This window comes from Oncorhynchus nerka, linkage group LG26 (genome assembly GCF_034236695.1).
Source record: "Oncorhynchus nerka isolate Pitt River linkage group LG26, Oner_Uvic_2.0, whole genome shotgun sequence".
Taxonomy (NCBI): domain Eukaryota; kingdom Metazoa; phylum Chordata; class Actinopteri; order Salmoniformes; family Salmonidae; genus Oncorhynchus; species Oncorhynchus nerka.
In genome coordinates, this window is record NC_088421.1 from 5,798,652 (window position 1) to 5,826,366 (window position 27,715).

Here is a 27,715-nt window from a genome sequence, read left to right on the forward strand (position 1 = left end):
TCACCTTAGTTCTTGATTTATTTAAACAATCTGTTAATGAAGTTAGAACACAGGAGCTATACCTCATAGTTGCACAAAAATTATTGGACACCATCCAGAAATGATAAATGACAAAAGACCATGCAGATGTCTAAATCCCCCTAAAAACATAAAGTCAACAACATCCAAGGCTTTTTTTTGTTAATGTGAACATGCTGACTCATTAAACAGTTCAGATGCCATTCTTTAAGATTCCTGAGATTCTGGTCTTTAAAATGTAGACACGGTGGCAGAGAATGTGTGCAAACTGCAAGTCAGAGCATCAATTCACAAGTATCAGATTCCCAAGAGAAACATTGTCAATACACCAATCAATTATTATTATCTCCTTATTCCCAAAGTCATTCTCCCAAGACAAGGAAGTGCTAAAGCTAATTTTGAACAAAGGTGTCCAAATCAAATCAAATCAAATGTATTTATATAGCCCTTCGTACATCAGCTGATATCTCAAAGTGCTGTACAGAAACCCAGCCTAAAACCCCAAACAGCAAGCAATGCAGGTGTAGAAGCACATCCACATTGACATGACATGATTTAACAACAGTAAACAGCAGTCTTAAACTTATTAATATTGTATATTTATCTGGGGATAAATAGATAGTACTTGACTTTAACTGAAATAGGTTCCAGTACTCATTTTGGGTGCTGGCACTGTTTGTATTCAGGTGCAGGAGCTTCACAATACTTTTGAGCTAATATTCTATCAAAGGAATAGGAGCTCAAGCAGTAGAACATTTGAGGTGCCAGTACTCAGCTCAGCTGAGCTCCTGCCCAAGCCAAGCACGGTAAATAGAGGCATGATTAAAAAATAAATACATTTAATAAATGACCAAAAATGTAACTAAAAATATACTAATAATTATGTAATAAAAGTAATAAATAACGTGTGCACTTTTGTCTGTCTTTATGTCGTCCTGTTACTGTTTTTACTGCCAATAGGTTTGGATTCATGTACTGTAGCTATTCAACAAAACAATGTCTACAGTGCAAAACAAGAATGAACTAAGACATTCATTGCATCACTCATTTGTGTTTGTTTTGTTGATCACCAATTTCCACTGAATAGGCCTCTCAGTGTACTCTATTGTTATTCAGGCCGAAACCAATGACTTGCAGTCTATCAAAGGTTGATCTGATTGATGGCACAATGCGATAAACTCTGTTACATTCATCGGTGTCATTGGTATACATCCTATTCACAGTGGACATGTCCCTATGAGCTGTAGGAATAGTATTCTCATGGTGAAGGGTTTTAAATTGGGAAGAATTGCAATGCATTTTTAAGGACAAAACCAAGGAAACCATTATGTTTACTTATAAATGTAAAGCTGACTGTCTAGAACAGATTGAAATACCAGACGTGATGTGAATCACTAGACCATAGCAGAAGAACGATTTTGTTTCTCAAGAAATGTCTCTCTCGATGAACAATGCATACAGATGACAAAAATGCCTAAAAGCATTGTGACAACTGTTTGGCAGGATCACATGGTTCTAATTGCATATGCTTTTTGGCCTCAAATTCATTCATCTGTACACCATAAATGATCTGTTTACAAGAAGGCTATGAGATAGTTATGTAGTCAAGCAAGTGACGGCTAAGATAAACCCATAGTGCATTAGTGAGGGATACCAGAGTTTGTATTTAACAATATAAAACTGACTTTCCCTTTCTCGCTATATTTCCCTGTGTTGTTCGAACAACCATTTCAGCACAGTAACACAGTTTTACTACCACAGAAAGGTGCACGGATCGTTTTTCAGGTCTCTTTCTTCACAAAGGTCTCTGGAAACTCAGAACTGGTGGCACTAGAAGCACATTGTTGATCTGACTGAGGGAAAACTACAGTATCACTGGCCATCATCAGATAGACTTTCTATACATATATACCTGTCTGCCATCACGTCTACAGTTAGGAGCTGTACAAAAGTCAACCGTCATCATGTCCCAACTGGAATCCAGTCTTTGAATGATCTGGAGCAGAAGAGGCCTTTGTCTTTGAGGAATGTTTAACTACTAATATTGTGATCGAAAAGGGACAGAGTTGAATAGAATGAGTCTAATAAAATACGTGCAAAAACCCCCCACAAGATCAACAGCAGTTAAATTACCCTCAGATGTCCTTCATCATCCCTCCTCTCGCCTGCTAGTTACTTCATCTTTAGACAGGAAGTAGACAGCCTGAACCTTCAATTAGAGGGGAAGGTGGGGGTTTCATAGATCCAAATTCAGAGAGATGTTGTGTTCAGGAAACATCCCTTGAAATTAAAAATCCTTCCATTGAAATCAACAATGAGAATATAAATCCTCACCAGTTTTCTACAAGATTCAGGCATATGGGTTATCAAGTATGTAACGATACAGCGGAAAGTACTTTAATAGATATTTGGGTGCGTACATAGGCTCTTTAGGGTCTGTGGGTGGGTACTCCCCCACCGAGCCATCGAACCATCCCCCAGTCCGGATCAAGCCCTTGATGTAATTCAGGTCTCGTTTTTCCACGTAGTCACCCCAGCGGGGGAAGTCTCCATTCTGGGCAGAGATGAGCTTTTGGGAGATTCCCTCTGGTCTGAAGCACCAGGAACAGTGCCAGCCTGCGTAGTGGACAGGGCTCCCAATGGACCACTGCACCAGGATGTGTCCACTCTCCCTCTGATAGTTCCGGAAACCCGGCATGGAGTAGTATTCCCTGCGTCTCAGTAATATCCCGTCTCCATTGTAGACAGTGAAGAGCATGGCGACGGTGCAGACGGAGAGGACTTCCAGTGTCCCAGGCTGCCTCCAGAAGAAACCATAAAGGGACTTTCTCATGTGGATGGACACCGGTTCCGTCCAGCCGTCGTAGAGTTTGAGGAAGAGGATGCCCTCGCGGGCAGGGATCTCGTCTGCATCGTTGATGAGGAAGACATCATCTGGCCTGGCGCCTTGCACCCTGGACATCCCGTCACGGCTTAGAAATGTTCGCAGGTAGTCGTCAGCAATCCACCCGTTCTGCTGGCCACCTTTAGGGAAGTGATCGAGGAATACATAGAGGATCTTGTGGTGCACATAGTTGTAGGTTCCGTTAAGCAGAAGGCGCAGGAAGTGCAGTGGCTTGGAATTTCCATAGGCCGTGAAGTTTGACTCACACACCAGGAAGAGGTCAACAGTGTCGGCCAGCTCGTGAAAGCGGGCGTGGAGGAGGTCAAACTCGTGGTTGATATTAATGGCATTGATGACCCTTCGAGGAACCTTTCTCAGTGTCAGACGAGCCTTAGTGGGCAGGTTGGAGTGTTGCACCGTGGTGGGGATGCCACAGTGAGGGCCGTGCCAACCTGGGCGACACATACACTTCACCAGCCTTTTCCCCCAGGCTGTTTTCTCCTGGGCTGACTTGGGTTCCTCTTGGTGTGCATGCAGGATCTTGCGCTGGCCCTCTCCGGGTTCCTGGACCTTTTGTCCTAAATGGTCTTTGAGATAAGTCATTTCCGTCCCCTCTCTGAAGCAGTATGCTCCAGACTTGGTGCGCACAAAGAACTGGGTGGGGTCATCGCTAAGATGGAAGCTCCGTTTGTGAAGTTCCCCCAATGGTCCTTTGGGGTCTGGGAGAGTCACCGTCATTCTGTTTACATTCCCTGAGTCAGGCTGCTCCTTCCGCCACGGCTCCTGAGTGGGAGAACAATAGGAGTCAAATTAAATATAATGACAATGTCATACAACACCCAAAACAATGTATGGGGAAAGTCATGTCATCTGCCACCTCACCGCCACATTCAATCTTTCTCCCCACCTCTGCGTTTCCCTGGTCCTCCCGGTATGCCTCTGGTTCCCACAGGCCAGTGTCGGAGGGTACAGGCCCAGGCAGAGGCCTCCTCTCTGGGTGAGCATTGTTTGAAGGGTTCCCCTTCCCTCTCCAGAGGAAGCTCAGGGCATTGACAGAGGAGGCATACAGCTCACTCAGTATAGGCATGTGGTGGAGAGGCTTGTAGTTGTGAAGCTGGGAGAAGACACACAGAGCCAATGCGCAGAAGAAAAAAAACTTGTGCCTTTGCATCTTCATCCTGAAAAACAAACACGCACATATACAACTCTTTACCTAAACTGAAGTTTACCAACTCCTTACTTAACTGTAACTCAGGCATGTGCACATATATGGTTCTATCTGTGCCCCTTACAGTCTCCAAAGTTCCCTTTTAGGCGGTGGTATAATTTCCCACCAAAATATATTTTTTTGTATACATTTTATGTCATTGTTATTCGCCACCCCTCAACCCATCCGTTGGTTCCCTGTTCTTTGTAGCTATCTACCTTGCCAGAAGATTCTACCGTTACACTTGTTTAAACTGAGCTGCACTGGGGTCAGAACGCAATCATTTTTACATTAACCCTTTCTAACCCATAGCGGCCATCAACGGCCTTTCTTTAAATTACTATAGCTGACGCGAATGGCCTTGTTTTTCTAACAATAATATGTGTCAATGTCGCAAAATTAACTTGTTAAACACCTGTTGTTGACAACAACCAGGAACCAGAAATAGGATATGCTGTCATTTTACTTTTCAAAGTTTTTTTAAACTTCATTACTCAAAATGACAGTGTCGAAGCAGACATTACTTTTAACTGTGAAAGAGGCTTTATCTATTTTGGTTGCAGATACGGATGTGATACGGATTTGCACATGTCCTTGCACTTGATGCGATGATGTTGAGGTGAGTGAAATAAGTAAACAGCAGATATATGTTTGATGTTGTCGATGTTTGATGCTGTGAAATTTGGGGAATAGCTCACAGATTAGCAAGTCATGTCATGATACTTGGTTGGTACAGGCAAGCACATCAGCGGTGGAGCGCGAGTGATTGGCTAGAGTGATTGGCTAGAGTAATTTCTGTTTATGTTTGGGCTTAGGTTATGGTTTGTCGTGTTTGCTAGGTTTGACAGCTTAGTTGTCCTGTTTGGGTAGTAGATGCCCGCGCAGAGGAGTGCAAATGGTTAGTTGGATATTTGTTTACATAGCAAGATGGCGCAAGATGGCGCCGACAAACATGACAGCTCTTCTTCTAGCCCCTAAGCAACTTTGCAGTATTTGGTTATTTTCTATGTTATTTCTTACATTAATAGCCCAGAATGTTTGTGTTATTACATACAGCCAGAAATAACTTTTGGATATCAGAGCAGTGGTAACTCACCAGCATTATGACCAGGAATATGACTTTCCCAAATTGGATCCTTTGTTTGCACCCCCACGGCAATTGAACTTATCCCAAAGGCTGTTTTAAAACTCAGGAGGCGGAGAAGAGGTACTTGCAGTGGACTTTTAGTCAGACTCAGGAGGCGAGCACACCATCCACCGCTTCTGAGTATATTACTCACAAATGTTCAGTCTCTGGACAATAAAGTAGACGAGCTCAGGGCGAGGGTCTCCTCCCAGAGAGACATCAGGGACTGTAACACATCATGGCTCTCTCCAGATATACTGTCCCCGTCTGTACAGCCAGCTGTACCACTATTATTCTTTTTCACTTTTAGGATAACACAGTGCCATCAAAGCGACCCACTATCCAGGACTGTGGGCTCTCATCTACTTCCGGGTTGGAGCGAGCGGTCGCATTCGCACTTCGGTCCGCAGGAGACACTGCTAGCTAGCCAACAGCTAGCCAACGTCTACCGAATAGAACTTCCTCACTCAACAACCCGGTCGCATTCCGCTTCGCTCCACAGGTAGTATCACATTTTCATTTCATTTCATTACAGTACAACGGTTTGATTTGTTTGATCGTAGCTAGCTACATAGCTAGCTACATAGCAGTCTTTGTATCAAAGATAATTGTGTAGTCTAGAGCGATTTTCTAGGTTAGCTAGCCAGCTATTGTCGTTCTTTTAACGCAACGTAACGTAATCAACACTGCTAGCTAGCCAGCTAGCCCCCGAATAGCAGCAGTGTAGAAACTATCACACTCAACGGAACGACTTGATTAGTGTAGTGTCAACAACGCAGCCACTGCCAGCTAGCCTACAAAGTCAACAATGCAGCCACTGCCAGCTAGCCTACTTCAGCAGTACTGTATCATTTTAATCATTTTAGTCAATAAGATTCTTGCTACGTAAGCCTAACTTTCTGAACATTCGAGACGTGTAGTCCACTTGTCATTCCAATCTCCTTTGCATTAGCGTAGCCTCTTCTGTAGCCTGTCAACTATGTGTCTGTCTATCCCTGTTCTCTCCTCTCTGCACAGACCATACAAACGCTCCACACCGCGTGGCCGCGGCCACCCTAATCTGGTGGTCCCAGCGCGCACGACCCACGTGGAGTTCCAGGTCTCCGGTAGCCTCTGGAACTGCCGATCTGCAGCCAACAAGGCAGAGTTCATCTCAGCCTATGCCTCCCTCCAGTCCCTCGACTTCTTGGCACTGACGGAAACATGGATCACCACAGATAACACTGCTACTCCTACTGCTCTCTCTTCGTCCGCCCACGTGTTCTCACACACCCCGAGAGCTTCTGGTCAGCGGGGTGGTGGCACCGGGATCCTCATCTCTCCCAAGTGGTCATTCTCTCTTTCTCCCCTTACCCATCTGTCTATTGCCTCCTTTGAATTCCATGCTGTCACAGTTACCAGCCCTTTCAAGCTTAACATCCTTATCATTTATCGCCCTCCAGGTTCCCTCGGAGAGTTCATCAATGAGCTTGATGCCTTGATAAGCTCCTTTCCTGAGGACGGCTCACCTCTCACAGTTCTGGGCGACTTTAACCTCCCCACGTCTACCTTTGACTCATTCCTCTCTGCCTCCTTTCCACTCCTCTCCTCTTTTGACCTCACCCTCTCACCTTCCCCCCCTACTCACAAGGCAGGCAATACGCTCGACCTCATCTTTACTAGATGCTGTTCTTCCACTAACCTCATTGCAACTCCCCTCCAAGTCTCCGACCACTACCTTGTATCCTTTTCCCTCTCGCTCTCATCCAACACTTCCCACACTGCCCCTACTCGGATGGTATCGCGCCGTCCCAACCTTCGCTCTCTCTCCCCGCTACTCTCTCCTCTTCCATCCTATCATCTCTTCCCTCTGCTCAAACCTTCTCCAACCTATCTCCTGATTCTGCCTCCTCAACCCTCCTCTCCTCCCTTTCTGCATCCTTTGACTCTCTATGTCCCCTATCCTCCAGGCCGGCTCGGTCCTCCCCTCCCGCTCCGTGGCTCGACGACTCATTGCGAGCTCACAGAACAGGGCTCCGGGCAGCCGAGCGGAAATGGAGGAAAACTCGCCTCCCTGCGGACCTGGCATCCTTTCACTCCCTCCTCTCTACATTTTCCTCTTCTGTCTCTGCTGCTAAAGCCACTTTCTACCACTCTAAATTCCAAGCATCTGCCTCTAACCCTAGGAAGCTCTTTGCCACCTTCTCCTCCCTCCTGAATCCTCCTCCCCCTCCCCCTCCCTCTCTGCAGATGACTTCGTCAACCATTTTGAAAAGAAGGTCGACGACATCCGATCCTCGTTTGCTAAGTCAAACGACACCGCTGGTTCTGCTCACACTGCCCTACCCTGTGCTCTGACCTCTTTCTCCCCTCTCTCCAGATGAAATCTCGCGTCTTGTGACGGCCGGCCGCCCAACAACCTGCCCGCTTGACCCTATCCCCTCCTCTCTTCTCCAGACCATTTCCGGAGACCTTCTCCCTTAACTCACCTCGCTCATCAACTCATCCCTGACCGCTGGCTACGTCCCTTCCGTCTTCAAGAGAGCGAGAGTTGCACCCCTTCTGAAAAAACCTACACTCGATCCCTCCGATGTCAACAACTACAGACCAGTATCCCTTCTTTCTTTTCTCTCCAAAACTCTTGAACGTGCCGTCCTTGGCCAGCTCTCCCGCTATCTCTCTCAGAATGACCTTCTTGATCCAAATCAGTCAGGTTTCAAGACTAGTCATTCAACTGAGACTGCTCTTCTCTGTATCACGGAGGCGCTCCGCACTGCTAAAGCTAACTCTCTCTCCTCTGCTCTCATCCTTCTAGACCTATCGGCTGCCTTCGATACTGTGAACCATCAGATCCTCCTCTCCACCCTCTCCGAGTTGGGCATCTCCGGCGCGGCCCACGCTTGGATTGCGTCCTACCTGACAGGTCGCTCCTACCAGGTGGCGTGGCGAGAATCTGTCTCCTCACCACGCGCTCTCACCACTGGCGTCCCCCAGGGCTCTGTTCTAGGCCCTCTCCTATTCTCGCTATACACCAAGTCACTTGGCTCTGTCATAACCTCACATGGTCTCTCCTATCATTGCTATGCAGACGACACACAATTAATCTTCTCCTTTCCCCCTTCTGATGACCAGGTGGCGAATCGCATCTCTGCATGTCTGGCAGACATATGAGTGTGGATGACGGATCACCACCTCAAGCTGAACCTCGGCAAGACGGAACTGCTCTTCCTCCCGGGGAAGGACTGCCCGTTCCATGATCTCGCCATCACGGTTGACAACTCCATTGTGTCCTCCTCCCAGAGCGCTAAGAACCTTGGCGTGATCCTGGACAACACCCTGTCGTTCTCAACTAACATCAAGGCGGTGGCCCGTTCCTGTAGGTTCATGCTCTACAACATCCGCAGAGTACGACCCTGCCTCACACAGGAAGCGGCGCAGGTCCTAATCCAGGCACTTGTCATCTCCCGTCTGGATTACTGCAACTCACTGTTGGCTGGGCTCCCTGTCTGTGCCATTAAACCCCTACAACTCATCCAGAACGCCGCAGCCCGTCTGGTGTTCAACCTTCCCAAGTTCTCTCACGTCACCCCGCTCCTCCGCTCCCTCCACTGGCTTCCAGTTGAAGCTCGCATCCGCTACAAGACCATGGTGCTTGCCTACGGAGCTGTGAGGGGAACGGCACCTCAGTACCTCCAGGCTCTGATCAGGCCCTACACCCAAACAAGGGCACTGCGTTCATCCACCTCTGGCCTGCTCGCCTCCCTACCACTGAGGAAGTACAGTTCCCGCTCAGCCCAGTCAAAACTGTTCGCTGCTCTGGCCCCCCCAATGGTGGAACAAACTCCCTCACGACGCATGGACAGCGGAGTCAATCACCACCTTCCGGAGACACCTGAAACCCCACCTCTTTAAGGAATACCTAGGATAGGATAAAGTAATCCTTCTCACCCCCTTAAAAGATTTAGATGACTATTGTAAAGTGGCTGTTCCACTGGATGTCATAAGGTGAACGCACCAATTTGTAAGTCGCTCTGGATAAGAGCGTCTGCTAAATGACTTAAATGTAATATAAATGTCATTCTCTGTGGCCGAAGTAAGTAAGACATTAAAGATGTTGTCATTGTAACCCCCCAAACTGTGCCCCCTGAGCTTTGTATGACCACATACAGTACCAGTCAAATGTTTGGACACACCTACTCATTTCAGGGTTTTATAGAATAGTGAATATGTCAAAACTATGAAGTAACACATATGGAATCATGTAGTAACCAAACTGTGTTAAACAAATAAAAATATATTATATATTTGAGATTCCTCAAAGTAGCCACCCTTTGGCTCGATGACAACTTTGCACACTCTTGGCACTCTCTCAACCAGCTTCATGAAGTAGTCACCTGGAATACATTTCAATTAACAGGTGTGCATTGTTAAAAGTTAATTTGTGGAATTTCCTTCCTTAATACATTTGAGCCAATCAGTTGTGTTGTGACAAATAGCCCTATTTGGTAAAAGACAAAGTCCATATTATGGCAAGAACAGCTCTAGGACAGGTTAACAACATTCCACTGAAAAGGCAGCGCGGGAAATTGAAAGATATTTTTCAGAAATATTTAACTTTCACACATTAACAAGTCCAATACAGCAAATGAAAGATAAACATCTTGTTAATCTACCCATCGTGTCAGATTTCTAAAATGTTTTACAGTGAAAACAACATACAGTGGGGCAAAAAAGTATTTAGTCAGCCACCAATTGTGCAAGTTCTCCCACTTAAAAAGATGAGAGAGGCCTGTAATTTTCATCATAGGTACACTTCAACTATGACAGACAAAATGCATCTTTTGTGAGATGCAGAGAAGGTGAACGGATGATCTCCGCATGTGTGTTTCCTACCGTGAAGCATGGAGGAGGAGGTGTGATGCTGTGGGGGTGCTTTGCTGGTGACACAGTCAGGGATTTATTTAAAATTCATGGCACACTTAACCAGCATGGTCATCTGGTTTGCGCTTAGTGGGACTGTAATTTGTTTTTCAACAGGACAATAACCCAACACACCTCCAGGCTGTGTACGGGCTATTTGACCAAGAAGGAGAGTGATGGAGTGCTGCATCAGATGACCTGGCCTCCACAATCACCCGACCTCAACCTAATTGAGATGGTTTGGGATGAGTTGGAACGCAGAGTGAAGGAAAAGCAGCCAACAAGTGCTCAATGTGGGAACTCCGTCATTCCAGGTGAAGCTAGCTGAGAGGCTGCCAAGAGTGTGCAAAGCTGTCAAGGCAAAGGGTGGCTATACTTTGAAAAATCTCAAATCTTTTCACACTTTTCTGTTTACTACATGATTTTATTTATATTATTTCATAGTTATTCTACAATGTAGAATATAGTAAAAATAAAGAAAAACCCTTGAATGAGTAGGTGTGTCCAAACATTTTACTTTTACTGTATACTCATAACGAACCAAATTCATAAACTCATAATGAACTCCGTAATTAAGCATCAGAAGAAAAACAAATCAATAGAAGTAAAACCGGTTACAACCTTTAAAAACCTACCTAGATTTGAATTTAGTTCAACTACCATCAAGCTACTGAAAAATGTTGTAGTTCATATAGTTCCCAACTTCCCAACACTGGTACTCTTCCTGCATCGTGAATACATTTTGAAGTTCATAACTGTGCACTCTCCTCAAACAATAGAATCGCATTCTTTCACTGTAGTACCTACTGTAAATTGGACAGTGCAGTTAGATTAACAAGAATTTAAGCTTTCTGCCCATATCAGATATGTCTATGTCCTGGCAAATTGTCTTGATACTTAGAACCTTGTGCTAATCACATTAGTGCACGTAAGCTCAACCGTCGTGTGTGTGTGTGGGGGGGAGGGGGGGGGTACACCGATCCCGTAGAGGTTTGAATGGTGTGTGGTTGGAGGTGCCAGGCTCACCGCTTTGAATGTGTCAAGAACTGCAACGCTGCTGGGTTTTTGACGCTCAAAAGTTTGTGTGTATTAAGAATGGTCCACTCAGTGTATACTGTACACAGCATGTAAACGGTCATGGATATCAGTGCAATGTATCACTCTCACAAACTCTTCTTGGGGTAGCATGCGTATACTGTCACATACATTTGTTGACCCATTCCACCGTTATTGGCCTGGTTCCATTTCTGCCTTCCATGGAAACTTCTGTTGTTGACAGTTGCTGTTAGACAAATACCTAAGAACATGTCAGAGCAAATTGACTTATTTCCATTGCTCAACACTGAAACCTCTAATGTTTTGTGTGTATGTGGGTGGAGATGATATCAATTAAGATAGTTTCTCAGACACAATACGAGCACTGTGGGACTGCGGAGATAGCCTATCCCTACATAAGAATTTGTTCTTAACTGACTTGCCTAGTTAAATAAAGGTAAAATAAAACAAATAAAAAATAAAAACTTTATAATGAAGCAGGGTGGCAGGTAGCCTAGCGGTTAGAGCATTGGGCCAGTAACTGAAAGGCAGATTGTTCAAATCCCCAAGCCAACAAAGTAAACATGTGTCAGTCAGCAAGGCACTTAACCCAAATTGCTTCAGGGTTGCTGTTGATAATGGCTGATCATGGCCATGATCCCACTCTCCTAGGGTGTCTTTGGGATATGCAAAAAAAACATTTCCAATTAATACACACTTGTACATGTGTGAAATAGGACAAATAAATATAGACAAATAAATATAGACACCCACTTAACCCACTGTGCACACTTTGCAACTTCCTACCTTTTATTTATAGCTTATAAGAAATCATGCTATGCCTTCCAATGAACCATCAAACAAGCAGAGCGTCAATACAGGACTAAGACGCTCATCGGATGTGTCAGGGCCTGCAAACCATTAGACTACAAAGGGAAGCACAGCCGAGAGCTACCCAGTGGCACGAGCCTACCGACAAGCTAAACTACTTCTATGCACTCTTCGAGGCAAATAACAATGAAACAGGCATGAGAGCACCAGTTGTACCGTAAGACTGTGTAATCACGCTCTCCGTAGCCGTCGTGAGTAAGACCTTTAGAAAGGTCAACATTCACAAGGTCGCAGGGCCAGACAGATTACCAGGATGTGTACTGCGAGCATGCACTGACCAACTAGCAAGTGTCATCTGACATTTTCAACCTCTCTCTGTCCGAGTCTGTAATATCAACATGTTTTAAACAGACCACCACCGTGCCCAAGAACACTAAGGGCCTTCCTAAATGACTACCGACCCGTAGCACTCACGTCTGTAGCCATGAAGTCCTTCGAAAGGCTGGTATTGGCTCACATCAACACCATCATCCCAGAAACCCTAGACACACTCCACTTTGCATACTGCCCCAACAAATCCACAGATGATACAGTCTCTATTGCACTCCACACTACCCTTTCCCACCTGGACAAAAGGAACACCAATGTGAGAATGCTATTCTTTGATTACAGCTCAGCGTTCAACACCATAGTGCCATCAAAGCTCGTCAATAAGCTAAGGACCCTGGGACTAAACACCTCCCTCTGCAACTGGATCCTGGACTTCCTGATGGGCCGCCCCCAGGTGGTAAGGGTAGGTAACAACAACACGCTGACAACTACCTCTCCCTCAAAGTGATCAAGACAAAGGAGACGATTGTGGACTACAGGAAAAAGAGGACAGAGCATGCTCCCATTCTCATCGAAGGGGCTGCAGTGGAGCAGTTTGAGAGCTTCAAGTTCCTTGGTGTCCACATCACCAACAAACTAACATGATCCAAGCACACCATGACAGTCATGAAGCGGGCACGACAAAACCTATTCCCCCTTGAGACTGAAAATATTTGGCATGGGTCCTCAGACCCTCAAAAGATTCTACAGCTGCACCATCGAGAGCATCCTGCCTGACTGGTTGAGTCACTGCCTGGAATGGCAACTGCTCAGCCTCCGTCCGCAAGGCACTACAGAGGGTAGTGCGAACGGCCCAATACATCCCTGGGGCCAAGCTTCCTGCCCTCCAGGACCTCTATACCAGGCGGTGTCAAGAGGAAGGCCCTAAAAATGGTCAAATTTTTACCCTAGTCATAGACTGTTCTCCCTGCTACCACAGGGTAAGCGGTACCGGAGCACCAAGTCTAGGTCCAAGAGGCTTCTAAACAGCTTCTACCCCCAAGCCATAAGACCCCTGAACATCTGGTCAAATGGCTACCCAGACTATTCGCATTGCACCCCCCCCTCTCCCCTCCTTACCACTGCTCTCTGTTTTTTCTATGCATAGTCACTTTAATTAACTCTACCTACCTGTACATACTACCTAAACTAACCGGTGCCCTCACACATTGACTCTGTACTGGCACCCCTTTGTAGATATATATATTTTTTTACCTCTGCTCTTTAATTACTTGTTACTTTTATCTCTTATTCTTATCCATATTTTATTAACTACATTGTCGGTTAGGGGCTCGTAAGTATGCATTTCACTGTAAGGTCTGTTGTATTTGGTGCAAGTGACTAATACAATTTGATTTACTACCTACGAACACACGTCTTATCTAAAACCTGAAAGCATGATCTGACAGTTTACATTGTAGTAGTGTTAGGTTTAACAGTACCTATAACCATTCTGGAATTTTATTTGACCATATAAAGAGAAAAAGAACTATTGCAAGTTATTGCAAGTTCAACTCAATTGCAACTGAATGTTTTGTAAACAAACGGAGAAAACATGTAGGCAAAACTGGTCCATGCGATTACAGAATGGAAGAACAGCGTGATAAGTTGGGTTGGCACCCCCCCTTGGGCGGAAATCTTTGTGGGCTATACTCTGCCTTTTCTCAGGATGGTAAGTTGGTGGTTGAAGATATCCCTCTAGTGGTGTGGGGGCTGTGCTTTGGCAAAGTGGGTGGGGTTATATCCTTCCTGTTTGGCCCTGTCCGGGGGATGTCATCGGATGGGGCCACAGTGTCTCCTGACCCCTCCTGTCTCAGCCTCCAGTATTTATGCTGCAGTAGTTTGTGTCGGGGGGCTAGGGTCATTTTGTTATATCTGGAGTACTTCTCCTGTCCGGTGTCCTGTGTGAATTTAAGTATGCTCTCTAATTCTCTCTCTCGGAGGACCTGAGCCCTAGGACCATGCCTCAGGACTACCTGACATGATGACTCCTTGCTGTCCCCAGTCCACCTGGCCGTGCTGCTGCTCCAGTTTCAACTGTTCTGCCTGTGATTATTATTATTTGACCATGCTGGTCATTTATGAACATTTGAACATCTTGGCCATGTTCTGTTATAATCTCCACCCGGCACAGCCAGAAGACGACTGCCACCCCACATAGCCTGGTTCCTCTCTAGGTTTCTTGCTAGGTTTTGGCCTTTCTAGGGAGTTTTTCCTAGCCACCGTGCTTCTACACCTGCATTGCTTGCTGTTTGGGGTTTTAGGCTGTGTTTCTGTACAGCACTTTGAGATATCAGCTGATGTACGAAGGGCTATATAAATAAATGTGATTTGATTTGATGATAAGTTGACCTGAAGAAACCTTTAGCCCTGCTGCATGGGAGCCCTTACTAGAGAAGGGCAGGCAGAACTGCGTACACACAATTGATCCTCCGGTGAGCTGCTTTGTTAAAACGGGTGGGGACAGGCTACTTCTGCAGTCTCACAGTGCTCATATTGTGTCTGAGAAAAACTATCATTGAAGACATCCACAACCACACGCAGAGGCTGCAGTGTGTTGAGCAATGGAAATAAGTCAGTTTGCTCTGACACGTTCTTAGGTTTTTAGGAACAAAAGGTTCGGTGGAAATCAGAAATGCAACCATGCCAATTATGGTGGAACGTTACCAAAGGGAACAGACTTCATATGGGCCCTGGTCAAAAGTAGAGCACTATAAAGGGAATAAGGTGCCATTTGGGATGCAACCTTAAAGGAAGGTCACAGCTACATAGTTCACATAAAAACAGATCATGAACCCCACCTCCTAGTCCACAATATACTGTGAGACTGAATGACCCGCAGTATCAGTTCACGGACCATGTTCATTTCCTGACCAATGGCTTTTTGCTCTCGTCAATACACCTGCCGTAAGCAACATGATCCTAAATATCCCCATGACAAATCCAAATCAGAAATCATGGTCTCACAGTATAATGGGAATTTTCATGTGGACCAAAAGGAGAGCAGTTGTTGATAATATCCAAGTATATTACAAGAATTCAGCAAGAACACCTCCAGAGCAGAAGCAAAGAACATTTGTAACGAGGCCGCCCTTGTACATTAATCACACAGCATATTCAATGTTCTGTAAACATCAACCCGAGAGCCTTGTAGGAAGTCACAACATCAGCTGCTACATAATCACAGTGTCATAGATAAACTATCAGTGTGTCCTCGAATCCAGTCTGGCGTCAAGCCTTAACCATAACATTCATCACTGTCACACTTTGATACTGACAGTTAAACAGGTAAGAAAATCAGTACTCAGTTACAACAGAAAACTAACAAGTGACAACTACTGAATTAAATATGGTACTTAAGCATATATGGTTAACCCCTGTTTCCCTTCCCCCCAAGGGAATATGTATCTGTCTGTGTCTTCACATGTTTTTCTTTTACATATCAATTCATAAACACAGTAAATCAAATATAGGAAAAATACGAATCAAATAATGTCCTACTGCCCACAGCCTTTGAGTAATTGCGACAGATGAAATGTGGAAATGTGACAATGCCTATTCAGGGGTTGACATTAAGGGTTGCCCTAATACCCAGAGCAAGGGAACGGAAGTTGAACTCAGCAGTCAGGCAAGTTGAGTTCTCTGTGGGTGACATTTTTGTCTGAAAACAACTGCAGAAAATAACAGAAGCCTAAAACTGAAAAAATGAAAATAGTATTTTTGCGTGTAAATAGATTCATAATTTCGAGGAAAGTTATTTTAATATTCCAGCAACCACAAAATACTCCTGACTTTCCTGATTGGCAAGTGCATTTCTATCCCTGCCTATGAACATGAAATATAGATGTTATAACAGAGGAATTGACTGAAAAGTTGACTCACTTATATCTTAAGTATACTACGTACCAATATCAAACTTCCCCACAACACTTCCCCATGATACTGTAATAGCTGTCATCATTGACTCTATAGAATGAGTGCCAGTCTGTTTGTGCCACCATGCCAACTCATTGTCACACATTGTCATGACAAATGTGTAAGTAAGTGAACTATGTAGCTTGCGGAAGGCTACCCGAAACGTTTGACCCAAGTTAAACCATTTAAAGGCAATGCTACCAAATACTAATTCAGTGTATGTAAACTTCTGACCCATTGGGAATGTGATGAAAGAAATAAAAGCTGAAATAAATCATTCTGTCTACTATTATTGTGACATTTCACATTCTTAAAATAAAGTGGTGATCTTAACTGACCTAAGACAGGGAATTTTTACTTGAATTAAATGTCAGGAAATGTGAAAAATGAAGTTTAAATGTATTTGGCAAAGGTGTATGCAAACGTCCGACTTCAACTGTAAGTACATGAAAGTGAAATTGAATTGCAACAAATCTAGAGAGGTATCTTATTAATAATTAACTCCAGACAGAACAAAATCCATTGAAACGTTCCCAAATACTGTAAAAAGAGAGAGGGAGAAAAAAAAACACTAAAGGTGATTAAACATACCTCCCATGCAGGAAAAGTCTAGCCATGCTGGTTTGTTGGCAAGTGGAGCCCAATTGTTATTTCAGATTTCTTTTACGTTGTACGGTAGGTATCCAAAACTTCCTTAGTTACTCTATTTGAACTAGTCGGTAGAGCTTCCATGCAGCAACATGTGGTAGGTGGCATCATTCATTCAGGCCATCAAACTGGATTTACAACAGCGCAGAGAAAGAAAGAAAGCGTGAAATAGAAAAGCAGGGTGGAGCCCATTGTGGAACAGTTACACAGCTTTCCTGTACTCTGCCTCTGGGGTCTTCATGTCCGTCACAAGTAAGTGCACGCACATGCACAGTACTCACACAAACAAGGGCACACACACCTACACTCACACAAAAACACACAGGTACGTGTGCACACACACACAGATGCAGGCACGCAAGCATAGAAACACAAGCATGCACACAAAAAAACACGCACACACAGGTGGCCATTCCAAAACAAATAAGGAACAGCTTTACATATCACTCCACATTCACTCTTACCAATCTGCAGCACAATGAATGAAGACTGTCTGTTCACTGTGCTGCATAAGATTTGTGAGAATGGGGAAATATGACAAGAATGCAATGGGCTGACAAAGTATCCAGGCTTCATTCCACCATACATGCATGTGGTAATGTTGTGCAACACTAAATAAGGAACAATTAACTTATGAATAACCTACTCTACACTTCCTCTCCTCTTACCTTCTACTAGATGTTCTCAGGAGTGCTTGGCAGTTACCAGGGCAGAACCAGAGGACCATGTAAGCATAGGCCCATCGGACTGAAGGGGCATCTGTAATCTCCTCAATGCCCACTGAGCAAATATGTTAGCTGGGATTTGTTAGGAATGAACTAGGTTGGAACCTCACACACACACACACACACGCAAGCACAGACACACAAGCTTCCACACAAACACGCACGTACACACACATGCTCAACTTCTCCCTCATGCAGCCTACCTTGTGCTCTGCAGTATTCTAACTGTGGTAGAGAAAGCGGACGGGAACACAGATGGATATGAAAGCACACATTTTGTACCTCCACATGTAACACGCATGGACATCAGTGGAAGCTGGTGGGAGGAGCTATGGGAGGATGGGCTCATTGGAATGGTTGAAAAGGAATTAATGGAACGGTGTCAAACACATACATCATATGGAAACCACATATGTTTGACTCAATCTCCTTTTATTCCATTCCAGCCATTACAATGAGCCCATCCTCCTATAGCTCCACCCACCAGCCTCCACTGATGAACATGCATCAAGCCAAACTCTGGATTAAAAAATATATCCCAAGTGTTTTAATTATTTGATAATCCTATGAAAAACACCAACAATAAAGCCTGTAATACTAGTGTACTACTACTACTACTACATTATAAACCAATTATTTAATAATGGGAGAGAAATGCATGTTTGACACCCATGCTTGACACTGCTGAGTTGCCTGAGTGACTTCATTGATAAGTAACAATTGCCAAAATGTAGATATTCTCTTCAGAGCACAAGCACTCATGGCATGTGTCGCCACTTCCCAGGGCAATTACAATTAAAACAATTAGCCCTTCAGAAAATATATGCACAAAAGACCATGCATTACTATCGACCTCCAGTGACTGCTCCTTGTTCTTGTAAGGAGATGTGATACAGTATTTAAAAAATAAAGTGATAACCATGTTAGTCTGTAACAGGAATTTCCAGCAGAACGAAAGGAGAGCAGTCGTTGATCATATGAATCAAAGATGAATTCTTGTATTAAACTGTATTGAACGATACACCTCCAGAACAGAGACATAGAAAATGTCTAACATGCGTCACAGGACCTTTAGTCAGATAGAGAACATAGGGTACTAATCATCAGCCAGAGAGGGTTGCATGAAGTCAAAACAAAATACAGTGAATTTGCCAGCTGCTACAGAACCACACAGTGTTTATAATGTCATCGACAGGTACAATGTCAATTGGTAAAAATCTTGTAAGCATACACTTACACAATCTTAAAACAAATACCAACACAACAGCATGTGTAAAATAAGGAATATTAAGTTACAAATGCACATAATAAAACTGCACATTAAAGTCTTGGACAACAGCAGTGCGTGGGTAAAATGAAAAGCCAAGCCAGAAATAAAAGACATATTACAAGCTATGTGTTGTGATATTTTCATTGTTTGCTCTATAACCTGTTCGTTAATATGCCTTGACAACGTGATATAAAGGCCTAAGGCTGAGACAAAAAGACACAGTGGCAGAATAAATTCAACCACACCTTTGTTTCATCACAAAACCGGAGAGTCCACAAAAGATATTGCAAGTAACAAACAGTTAGATAAACCTACAGCCTGGTCAAGCAAGTTAATGTTTCCGACATTTTCAGACTTATAAACAACTATTGATTTAGGACCACGGAGAGTTAAAGTAAGTCGCAAAGAAAACAGACCCTGCTTAGTCAGACAAATGTTCTCTAAACATCAGCCAGAGAGGGTTGTAGAAGTCAAAACAAAATACAGTGAATTTGACAGCTGCTACAGAATCACACAATGTTCATAATTTGTTTTATTCAACTAGGCAAGTCAGTTATAAACAAATTCTTCTTTACAATGACAGCCTAGGAACAATGGGTTCAGAGGCAGAACGACAGATTTACCTTGTCAGCTCAGAGATTTTGATCTAGCACTCTAACCACTAGGCTACAATAATAATTAGTGTGTCCTTTGGTGAAAATCATGTAAGCATGAACTTACAACAAATACCAATACAACAACATATGTAACATATTAAGTTAAAAAAATTCACATAATAAAACTGCACACTCAAGTCTATTCCGGAGCGGGGAAGCCAAGCCAGGGAAAAAACAAACATAACAATCGATGTGTTGTGGTATTTGCATTGTTTGCTCTATAACCTGTGAGTTCGGAGAAAGGCAGCGAAAGAGAGGCCGGAGGGAGGGCTGCCTTTTGAGGAGTCGGAGGCGATCGAATAAACCCCCACTCCTTCAATTCTGCTAGCAAACATGCAATCTTTGGACAATAAAATGGACACGGTATTGGGAAGTTTAAACTACCAATGTGACATTAAACACTAACATCTTAGGCTTCACTGAGTCGTGGCTGAACGACGACAATATCAACATACTGCTGGCTGGTTTATACGATGAACCGGCAGGATAGAACTGCGGCGCCTGGTAAGACAAGTGGTGGCGGTCTATGTATTTTTGTAAACAACAGCTGGTGCACGATATCTAAGGAAGTCTCGAGCTATTGCTCGCCTGAGGTAGAGTTTCTCATGGTAAGCCGCAGACCACATTACCTATCGAGAGAGTTTTCATCTATATTCTTTGTAGCTGTTTACATAGACACCACAGTCAGAGGCTGGCACTAAGATACCATTGAATGAGCTGTATTCCGCCATAAGTAAACAAGAAAATGCTAACCCAGAGGTGGCGCTCCTAGTAGCCGGGGACTTTAATGCAGGGAAACTTAATCAGTTTTGCCAAATTTCTATCAGCATGTTAAATGTGCAACCAGAGGGAAAAGAACTCTGGAACACCTACACTCCACACACAGAGATGCATACAAAGCTCTACCTCGCCCTCCATTTGGCAAATCTGACCATAATTCCATCCTCCTGATTTCAGCAAAACTTAAAGCAGGAAGCACCAGTGACTAGATCAATAAAAAAGTCAGATTAAGTAGATGCTAAGCTACAGAAATGTTTTGCTAGCACAGACTGGAATATGTTCTGGGATTCCTCCGATGGCATTGAGGAGTACACCACATCTGTCCTTGGCTTCATCAATAAGTGCATCGATGACGTCGTCCCCACAGTGACCGTACATACCCCAACCAGAAGCCATGGATTACAGGCAGCATCCGCACAGAGCTAAAGGCTAGTTGCCGCTTTCAAGGAGCGGGACTCTAACCCGGAAGTTTATTAGAAATCCCGCTATGCCCCCGACGAACCATCAAACAGGTAAAGTGTCAATACAGGACTAAGATAGTCATACTTCACTGGCTCTGACGCTTGTCGGATATGACAGAGCCTGCAAACCATTACAGACTACAAAGGGAAGCACAGCTGAAAGCTGCCCAGTGACGAGCTAAACTACTTCTACAGTGGTTCCTCCTTTAAAAATTGTGTCATATTGCAGCACACCCTGAGTGCTGCTGCAGCATTCTGTGGCACGTCATTTAATTCTCAGCCATTTATTCTGTTACTGCAAGTTATTGCTAGTTTGACCACCAGAGGCATCTTTGAGAAGCATTTGATAGTATTCCGTATTGGCATTACCAGAGAATTTAAAACCTTTTTTGTAATAACATAGTACAAGGGATAGATTTGAGAAAATTTGTGTTAATTAATTTGATTAATATTATGGTGTTATTATTCAGAGAAAAATTGTCCGTAGGTAAATTCAGACCGTTTCGCTCTCGGAGTGCACACTGGACTTTCCGGCGAGGAGTAGGGTTGGCTAGCTACGTCCAGACACAATTGAGACCCCGCTGACCATTTTATTCTCCCTAGCAGAGCTGGTAAGGCAGTTTTAGTGTTAACCAGAGAGTTGGTGACTGTAAATGTGCTGCTGGAAACAATTTAATTACGCTTTTTTTTACCAACGTTTACTGACACCGGCCATATTCAAAGGGTGTTGAGCGCTAGTAAAGAAATTATTTTGCACTCAGACGAGCGTGCTCTGAAATCCGTGTAGATATTAGGCTTTTGTGGAGCGATGGGTAATGATGCTTCGAGGGTGTCTGTTGTCTGTTTTCAGAGGGTTCGATGAAAGCCTGGGCAGCGAGCTCGTTTGTCATCAATCGCTAGACCAGAAATAGTCTAAGTTTAAAAGAAATCCCCACTTTTCCATTACGCAGACATAAGCACAGTTGACACCATCGAGGTGCGGATATTTACTTTCTACACAAGTAGTTTTTTCCAGTTTCGTCCGACGAACAGATTGTAGTGGTAAAATAAAAAGATATACACTTTATGGAATTCTAAGCATCACTGCAGTCAAAACAGGCTTTGCGAACGTTCGATTCCATTAATTTGCTATGAGCACTTGCTAGTGTTCCAGTTTAGCCAACGTTCTTAAGCTGTTTTTCAGCCTTGGGGTGAATTTTGACTTGTTCTATTGTCCAGACTGTAGATAGCCAGAGTGAATTTACGAAAGCACCCGAATGTCCATTGAGAAATCGCAGCGACTATACCATTTAGCTAAGCTAAGAATGACCAGAATAATAAATAATGGGTAGTTAGATAGCCTATAGTTAATATACTGGCAAGTTTGATGTATAATAGGGTAGCACTGTAATTCATTAATCATATACTGTCTCAAATCAAATAAAATGTATTTGTCACATGCGATGAATACAACAGGTGAACAGATGAATACAACCTTACAGTGAAATGCTTACTTACAGGCTCTAACCAATAGTGCAAAAAAAGTTTAGGTGAACAATAGGTAGGTAAAGAAATAAAGCAAAGGTAAAAAGACAGGCTATATACAGTAGCGAGGCTATAGAAGTAGCGAGGCTGATTGAGGTAGTATGTACATGTAGATATGGTTAAAGTGACTGCTGTTGTTCTTACCCCACCTCGTCTTTCTTCCTCGTTTTATAATGCACACCATATGTGCATTGAAGTACAGATTGAACTTGTATTTATAATATTACAATTATTGTAACAATGTGCTGGGTTCGCTGTCTGAGTCAGGCGCAGGACACAGGTTTGAGGAAAAACACAAAAGTCTTTACTCAAAATCTTAGTACAAAAAAAACGGAATATCTCCAACAAGGAAACATCACATAATGAGAAAACCCTCCAACAGACACACCCAAAACAATCACGGACAAAACAGAAAGGTAGACGAGAGGTTAAATAAGGAGCATAATAAGGGAATAGAAATCAGGTGTGCGTAATCAAGACAAAACAAAAGGAAAAAGGAAACATGGATCGGTGATGACTAGAAAGCCGGTGACTTGACCTCCGAACGCCGCCCGAACAAGGAGAGGAGCCGACCTCAGCCGTGACAATTATCATATTTATAATGCATTTATGTATTTATAACACCTGGATAATGAACTTCTTTCAATAAAGCGTTTCACATTCTCCACCGGTTGAAATTTAGTATATCATTGAAATACTATCCTGTGTCCTCAGATTAATGCAGATGAAGGGAGTTAGATATGCATAGTTTTGTTCTGTATATATGAATTACAAATAAATAATGTTTCTAGTCTATTGCATAGCTACAATGTGTAATCACTGATGTCCCAGGAGCAGGAGTGGTAAACACTGTTGAAGTGTCTAACTGTAATACATACATGCAGACACAGCATCATTCACATAATGAAGATTGATATGACTGAAAAAGAATGTCTCAGAGATTCATACCTGAACCCCACTTTTATTTGCCAAGGAAGAGTACATGATCTCCTCTCCACACCACTGCCACTCTCTGTTGTTATTTATGCTAGTCACTTTAACTCTACCTACATGTACATACTACCTCAACTAACCGGTGCCCCCGCACATTGACTCTATACTGACACCCCCCTGTATATATTGTTATTTTTTTTACCTCTGCTCTTTAATTACTTGTTACTTTTATCCTTATCCATATTTTTTGAAAATGCACTGTCGGTTAGGGGCTCGTAAGTCAGCATTTCACTGTAAGGTCTATACCTGTTGTATTTGGCGCAAGTGACGAATAAAATTAGATTTGATTTGATATGCCTTGACACTGTGATATATAGGCCTAAGGCTGAGACAATAAGAAGACACAGTGGCAGAATAAATTCAACCACACCTTTGTTTCATCCCAAAACTGGAGAGCAACATCTGTCCGGTGAAGTCCACAAACTATGTCGCATGGAACAAACAGTTACATAACCTACCCCATGATCAAGTTTCCGACATTTTCGGACTACTAAATAACCACTGATTTAGAACCACGGACTGTTACTGTAAGTCACAAAGAAAACAGATGCTGCCTCCAGCTTCAAAATTTCAACATCATCTAATCTCCTATGTTTAGTCTAATACATTGACAATTAAAAGATACCAAAAATGATTTAGTCCAATCAACGTAAGCTAAATAGGATCTGGCTATTACATGTTGAACTTTCATCCTCTCAGGCTAGGGATACAATATATTAATTTGTGGTTGGATCAGAATCGCCATTTTAATCATTGGCCAGTACGGAGAAATATGTCCAAATCCCTATCCCCATGGCTAATTTAGGAAAGGGACCATTTTAGCTAGCTAGCCACCGGAGGACAACGATACAACGAAATGTAACAATTCAAGTTGTTTTTGTCGATGACATTTAGCTTCTTAAGTGATGTTATTGGTGTGAAGCCAAATCCAAACAGGCTTCCCTTGACACTTTTTTTGGTGCTCCAGGACCATTCACAGCTGAGCTCACTTAGTTTAGGTCAATGCTGATTGGCTATTATTTTATAACAATCAATGCTATGGGCGGCAACAAAGTCATACTCTTTTTGACCAGACATCTATACTGAGAAGCAATGTTCCCTCTAAACTCAGAGAAGCATGAGATTGTACTTCAAACAACTTTCTAGAGTTTTACCCGTTAGTTAACACTATCAACGTTTCCCTTTTCTGTGGGCATTGTGATCGAATCAATGCAATAGTAGTCACTTTCAATGCAACATACTGAAACAAAGCTAACCATACAAGAGATTTTGTTGAAGACAGAACGCATTGGAGTAGGATTCTACTGCATCGACAGGCACATGCTCTACATGTTCTCACATAACCAATCAGAGCTGCTATATGCAAATAGACCATTGCCATATACGGATCTGTGCCATTCACTTTGAACTGGACTGTTTTTACAGCATCAGCAGTTGTGGGTAAATGTGCTTGTTTTGAGATCAAGAGAACTACATGTAGCGACGTGTGCACATTTGTACATTTGTTCATATCCTTTGCTAGTTAGTGGGTTATTAGCCCAGTTATATATAATTTGTAGTCAGCAATGATGATTGTGATTGCTTCCTACAAGAGCACAAAACGTGTACATTTCTAGACATCTTTGAAAAGCGAGTCAGGTAAAGAGTTTTTTTTTTGTCTTACAGGGGCAGTGATGTATTTTGAGACAGGCTTGAATAAGCTGTTTGCACTCAGCAGACCTGAAATTTGCTCAGTGATGAAAAACATTACAGGGAACATTGCTGAGAAGGCATCATCGAATGCGCAATCACGCTTGTTCCCCACCATGAATGGAACTTAAGGATTTTGGGCACTGGCTAGTCGGGCTAGTCGACCATCATTTTTTACTAGCCCAGCTGCCCTGGTGTAAAATCTGTGCCCTGAGATATTAGAAAATACGAAATGTCACTAGCACGCGGGCTAGTTGGGCCCATTTTCAACTAGCCCGGCCTGAACAGGACTAGCCACTAGCTTAATTTCAATCTCTGTTCCCCACGATTCGTTCATTTTTGTAGAGAACGTCACCTGTTTTCGAACAAACGTGGTTTTGAACAAATGTTTCTCTTCTTCAATAGTTTGCAAGGAATTCTGCTAGAAATTAGTATGACATTCGGGCATTAAAAGTCTTGATTTTCCTAATGTCACATACTATATAACTACATTTTTTTTGCCTACTTAAAAGGCCTCCTATTTCGGACACAAGTATGGGTATTCGAACATGGCCTGTATGTTGGGTCAACTATATGCCCAAATGTTAAGCCAATTTACAATCCTATTGCGCTGATTGCCTTACAATTGTATGTTGATTCAACAAACTCTCCTCGAAGGGAGCTGAATTCAAACAAACTTGTTGAGTCAAATTACAAATGTATGTTTGTTGAAAAGCACTCCCATCATCGTAATATTTCCCAGCATGCTCTATTTCAGAATATTTATTTTGCAATATGTTTTTACATGTACATTGATTGGTTGATTCCACACAAACATAAATAACATACATTTTTCTAAACTATTCCAACCTGTTAGGAGTTGAACTTTTTGAGATGGCTGTTCCAGTTTATATAATTTAGGAAGTCTCAAAAATAATTATTACTACCATGGCAGTCATTCTCAAAGTTTCAATTGTTGGTTTCCCCACTCTTGGTGGATTCCAATAGGAAACGTACACTTCCCTTTGCAAGCAGTGAGGTTGATTCAATGTACAATTTTAAGGCAACCAGCTGCAATAGGATTGTGAGTTTGCTCAACAAAATGGCATTGAGGTTGATTCGACGTACAAATAAAAGGCAGCCAGCTGCAATAGCATTCTTCCAAAGGCTTTGAGGAGTACGCCACATAAGTCAGGGGCTTCATCAATAATTGCATCAATAACATATCCCAACCTGCCACTTTCAAGGAGCGGGACTCTAAGTTTAGCTTATAAGAAATCCTGCTATGGCCTCCGACTAACCATCAAACAGGCAAAGCGTCAATATAGGATTAAGATTGAATCATAGTACACCGTGCTCTAATGCTCATCGGATGTGGCAGGGCTTGCAAACTATTACAGACTACCCCCAAGCCATAAGACTCCTGAATGGCTAATCAAATGTCTACCCAGACTATTTGCATTGTCCTGTTGCCCCCCACCCCACCCCCAACAAAAATAGTTGTTTAACGAAAGTTGAGCAAACTTACAGCCCGCTGCAATAGGATTGTGAGTTTGCTAAAAATTTGATTAACAAAAGTTGAGCAAACTCACAATCCTATTGCAGTTTGGTTGCCTTACAATTGTACGTTGAAATCATATCTTTTCAAAAAGAAATTACAGCGCAGGTAATTCAAATGAAGTCAAATAAATTCAAATTGTTATTCAAAACAGTCAGCAGAAGTAGGCCTACCACTGTGCAATTTTGTGTGTGTGTGTTTGCTCGCAAACTGTAACACAGAAAATATTTATATCTATTTTTTTTACGCTGAATTATGTAATTATTCAGATTGGCAGAACTTGTGATTTCAGTGTAGTCTGTACGCCACTGGAAAATTCACCTCAAAGCTCTGCTACCATCTAGTAGAGATAAGGGAATATTTCTGTTGTGAATCATCAGAAACTAAACTGAGAAACCGTGAAGATTTTGTGACTTTAAGGCAAGGCTGCCCAACCCTCTTCCTGGAGATCTACCCTCCTGTGGGTTTTCAGTCCAATCCTAATTTAAACACACCCGATTCTACTAATTAGCTGCTCAACAAGACCTTAGCTAGCTGAATCAGATACGCTAAATTAGGGTTGGACCTACAGGACAGTAGATCTCCAGGAAGAGGGTTGGGCAGCCCTGCTTTAAGGTGATTGATTTCCCTAATGGGTTCACACCTTCTTATTATAGCTCATTGTCTGTGTTATGGCGAGCAGTCTAAACATAACATCAATGCAAACGTACAGGACCAACACTTAGGTTTTGAATATTGAAGTCACAAAGGCAATATCGCCATATAAATAGAATTCTAGATCGAGTGACATGAACTGCATTCTTATAGGTTTATCAATCCATTTTCTCACATCCGCATATTTTGTTTTCTGTTGTGGTTTCATATATTTTAAGTACCTTTTTTAAAGGTGGATTTCACCCTGGGGGAATCTGTGCTTGTTTTCATCATGTCCAAGGCATTCCTAGGACAGTGACGTGTTTCACGCATAATTGCCCAGGAGGAAGGCAGGTCAGGCTTTTGTGCTAAATGATACACCCTGCTTCCTTTTCTTGTTCTTCTTTGGAGTTTAATGGCGGTTGGCATCCAATATGTTGCATTATCAACTGGACTATAATATATATCCATTATACTTGATACAAAATGGGAAAAAGGGAAAAAGAAAAACTACA

General features: G+C 43.0%; 1 protein-coding gene across 2 annotated transcripts; it reads right to left on the reverse strand.

Moving 5' to 3' along the window:
• On the reverse strand, nt 1–17,168 carry LOC115110123 (beta-1,4-mannosyl-glycoprotein 4-beta-N-acetylglucosaminyltransferase-like). Of its 2 annotated transcripts, XM_029635509.2 has the most exons (3): nt 16,876–17,168; nt 3,810–4,080; nt 1–3,685 (listed from the first exon to the last, which is right to left on the reverse strand). In XM_029635509.2, the coding sequence occupies exons 1-3, from the start codon at nt 16,899–16,901 to the stop codon at nt 2,369–2,371; spliced, it is 1,614 nt and encodes a 537-aa protein (XP_029491369.1). In that variant the 5' UTR covers nt 16,902–17,168; the 3' UTR covers nt 1–2,368. The 2 variants fall into 2 exon arrangements, with proteins under 2 accessions (XP_029491369.1, XP_029491370.1); XM_029635510.2 differs by lacking the exon at nt 16,876–17,168 and having other exon boundaries at nt 3,785–3,994.
• Nucleotides 17,169–27,715: the final 10,547 nt, after the last annotated feature.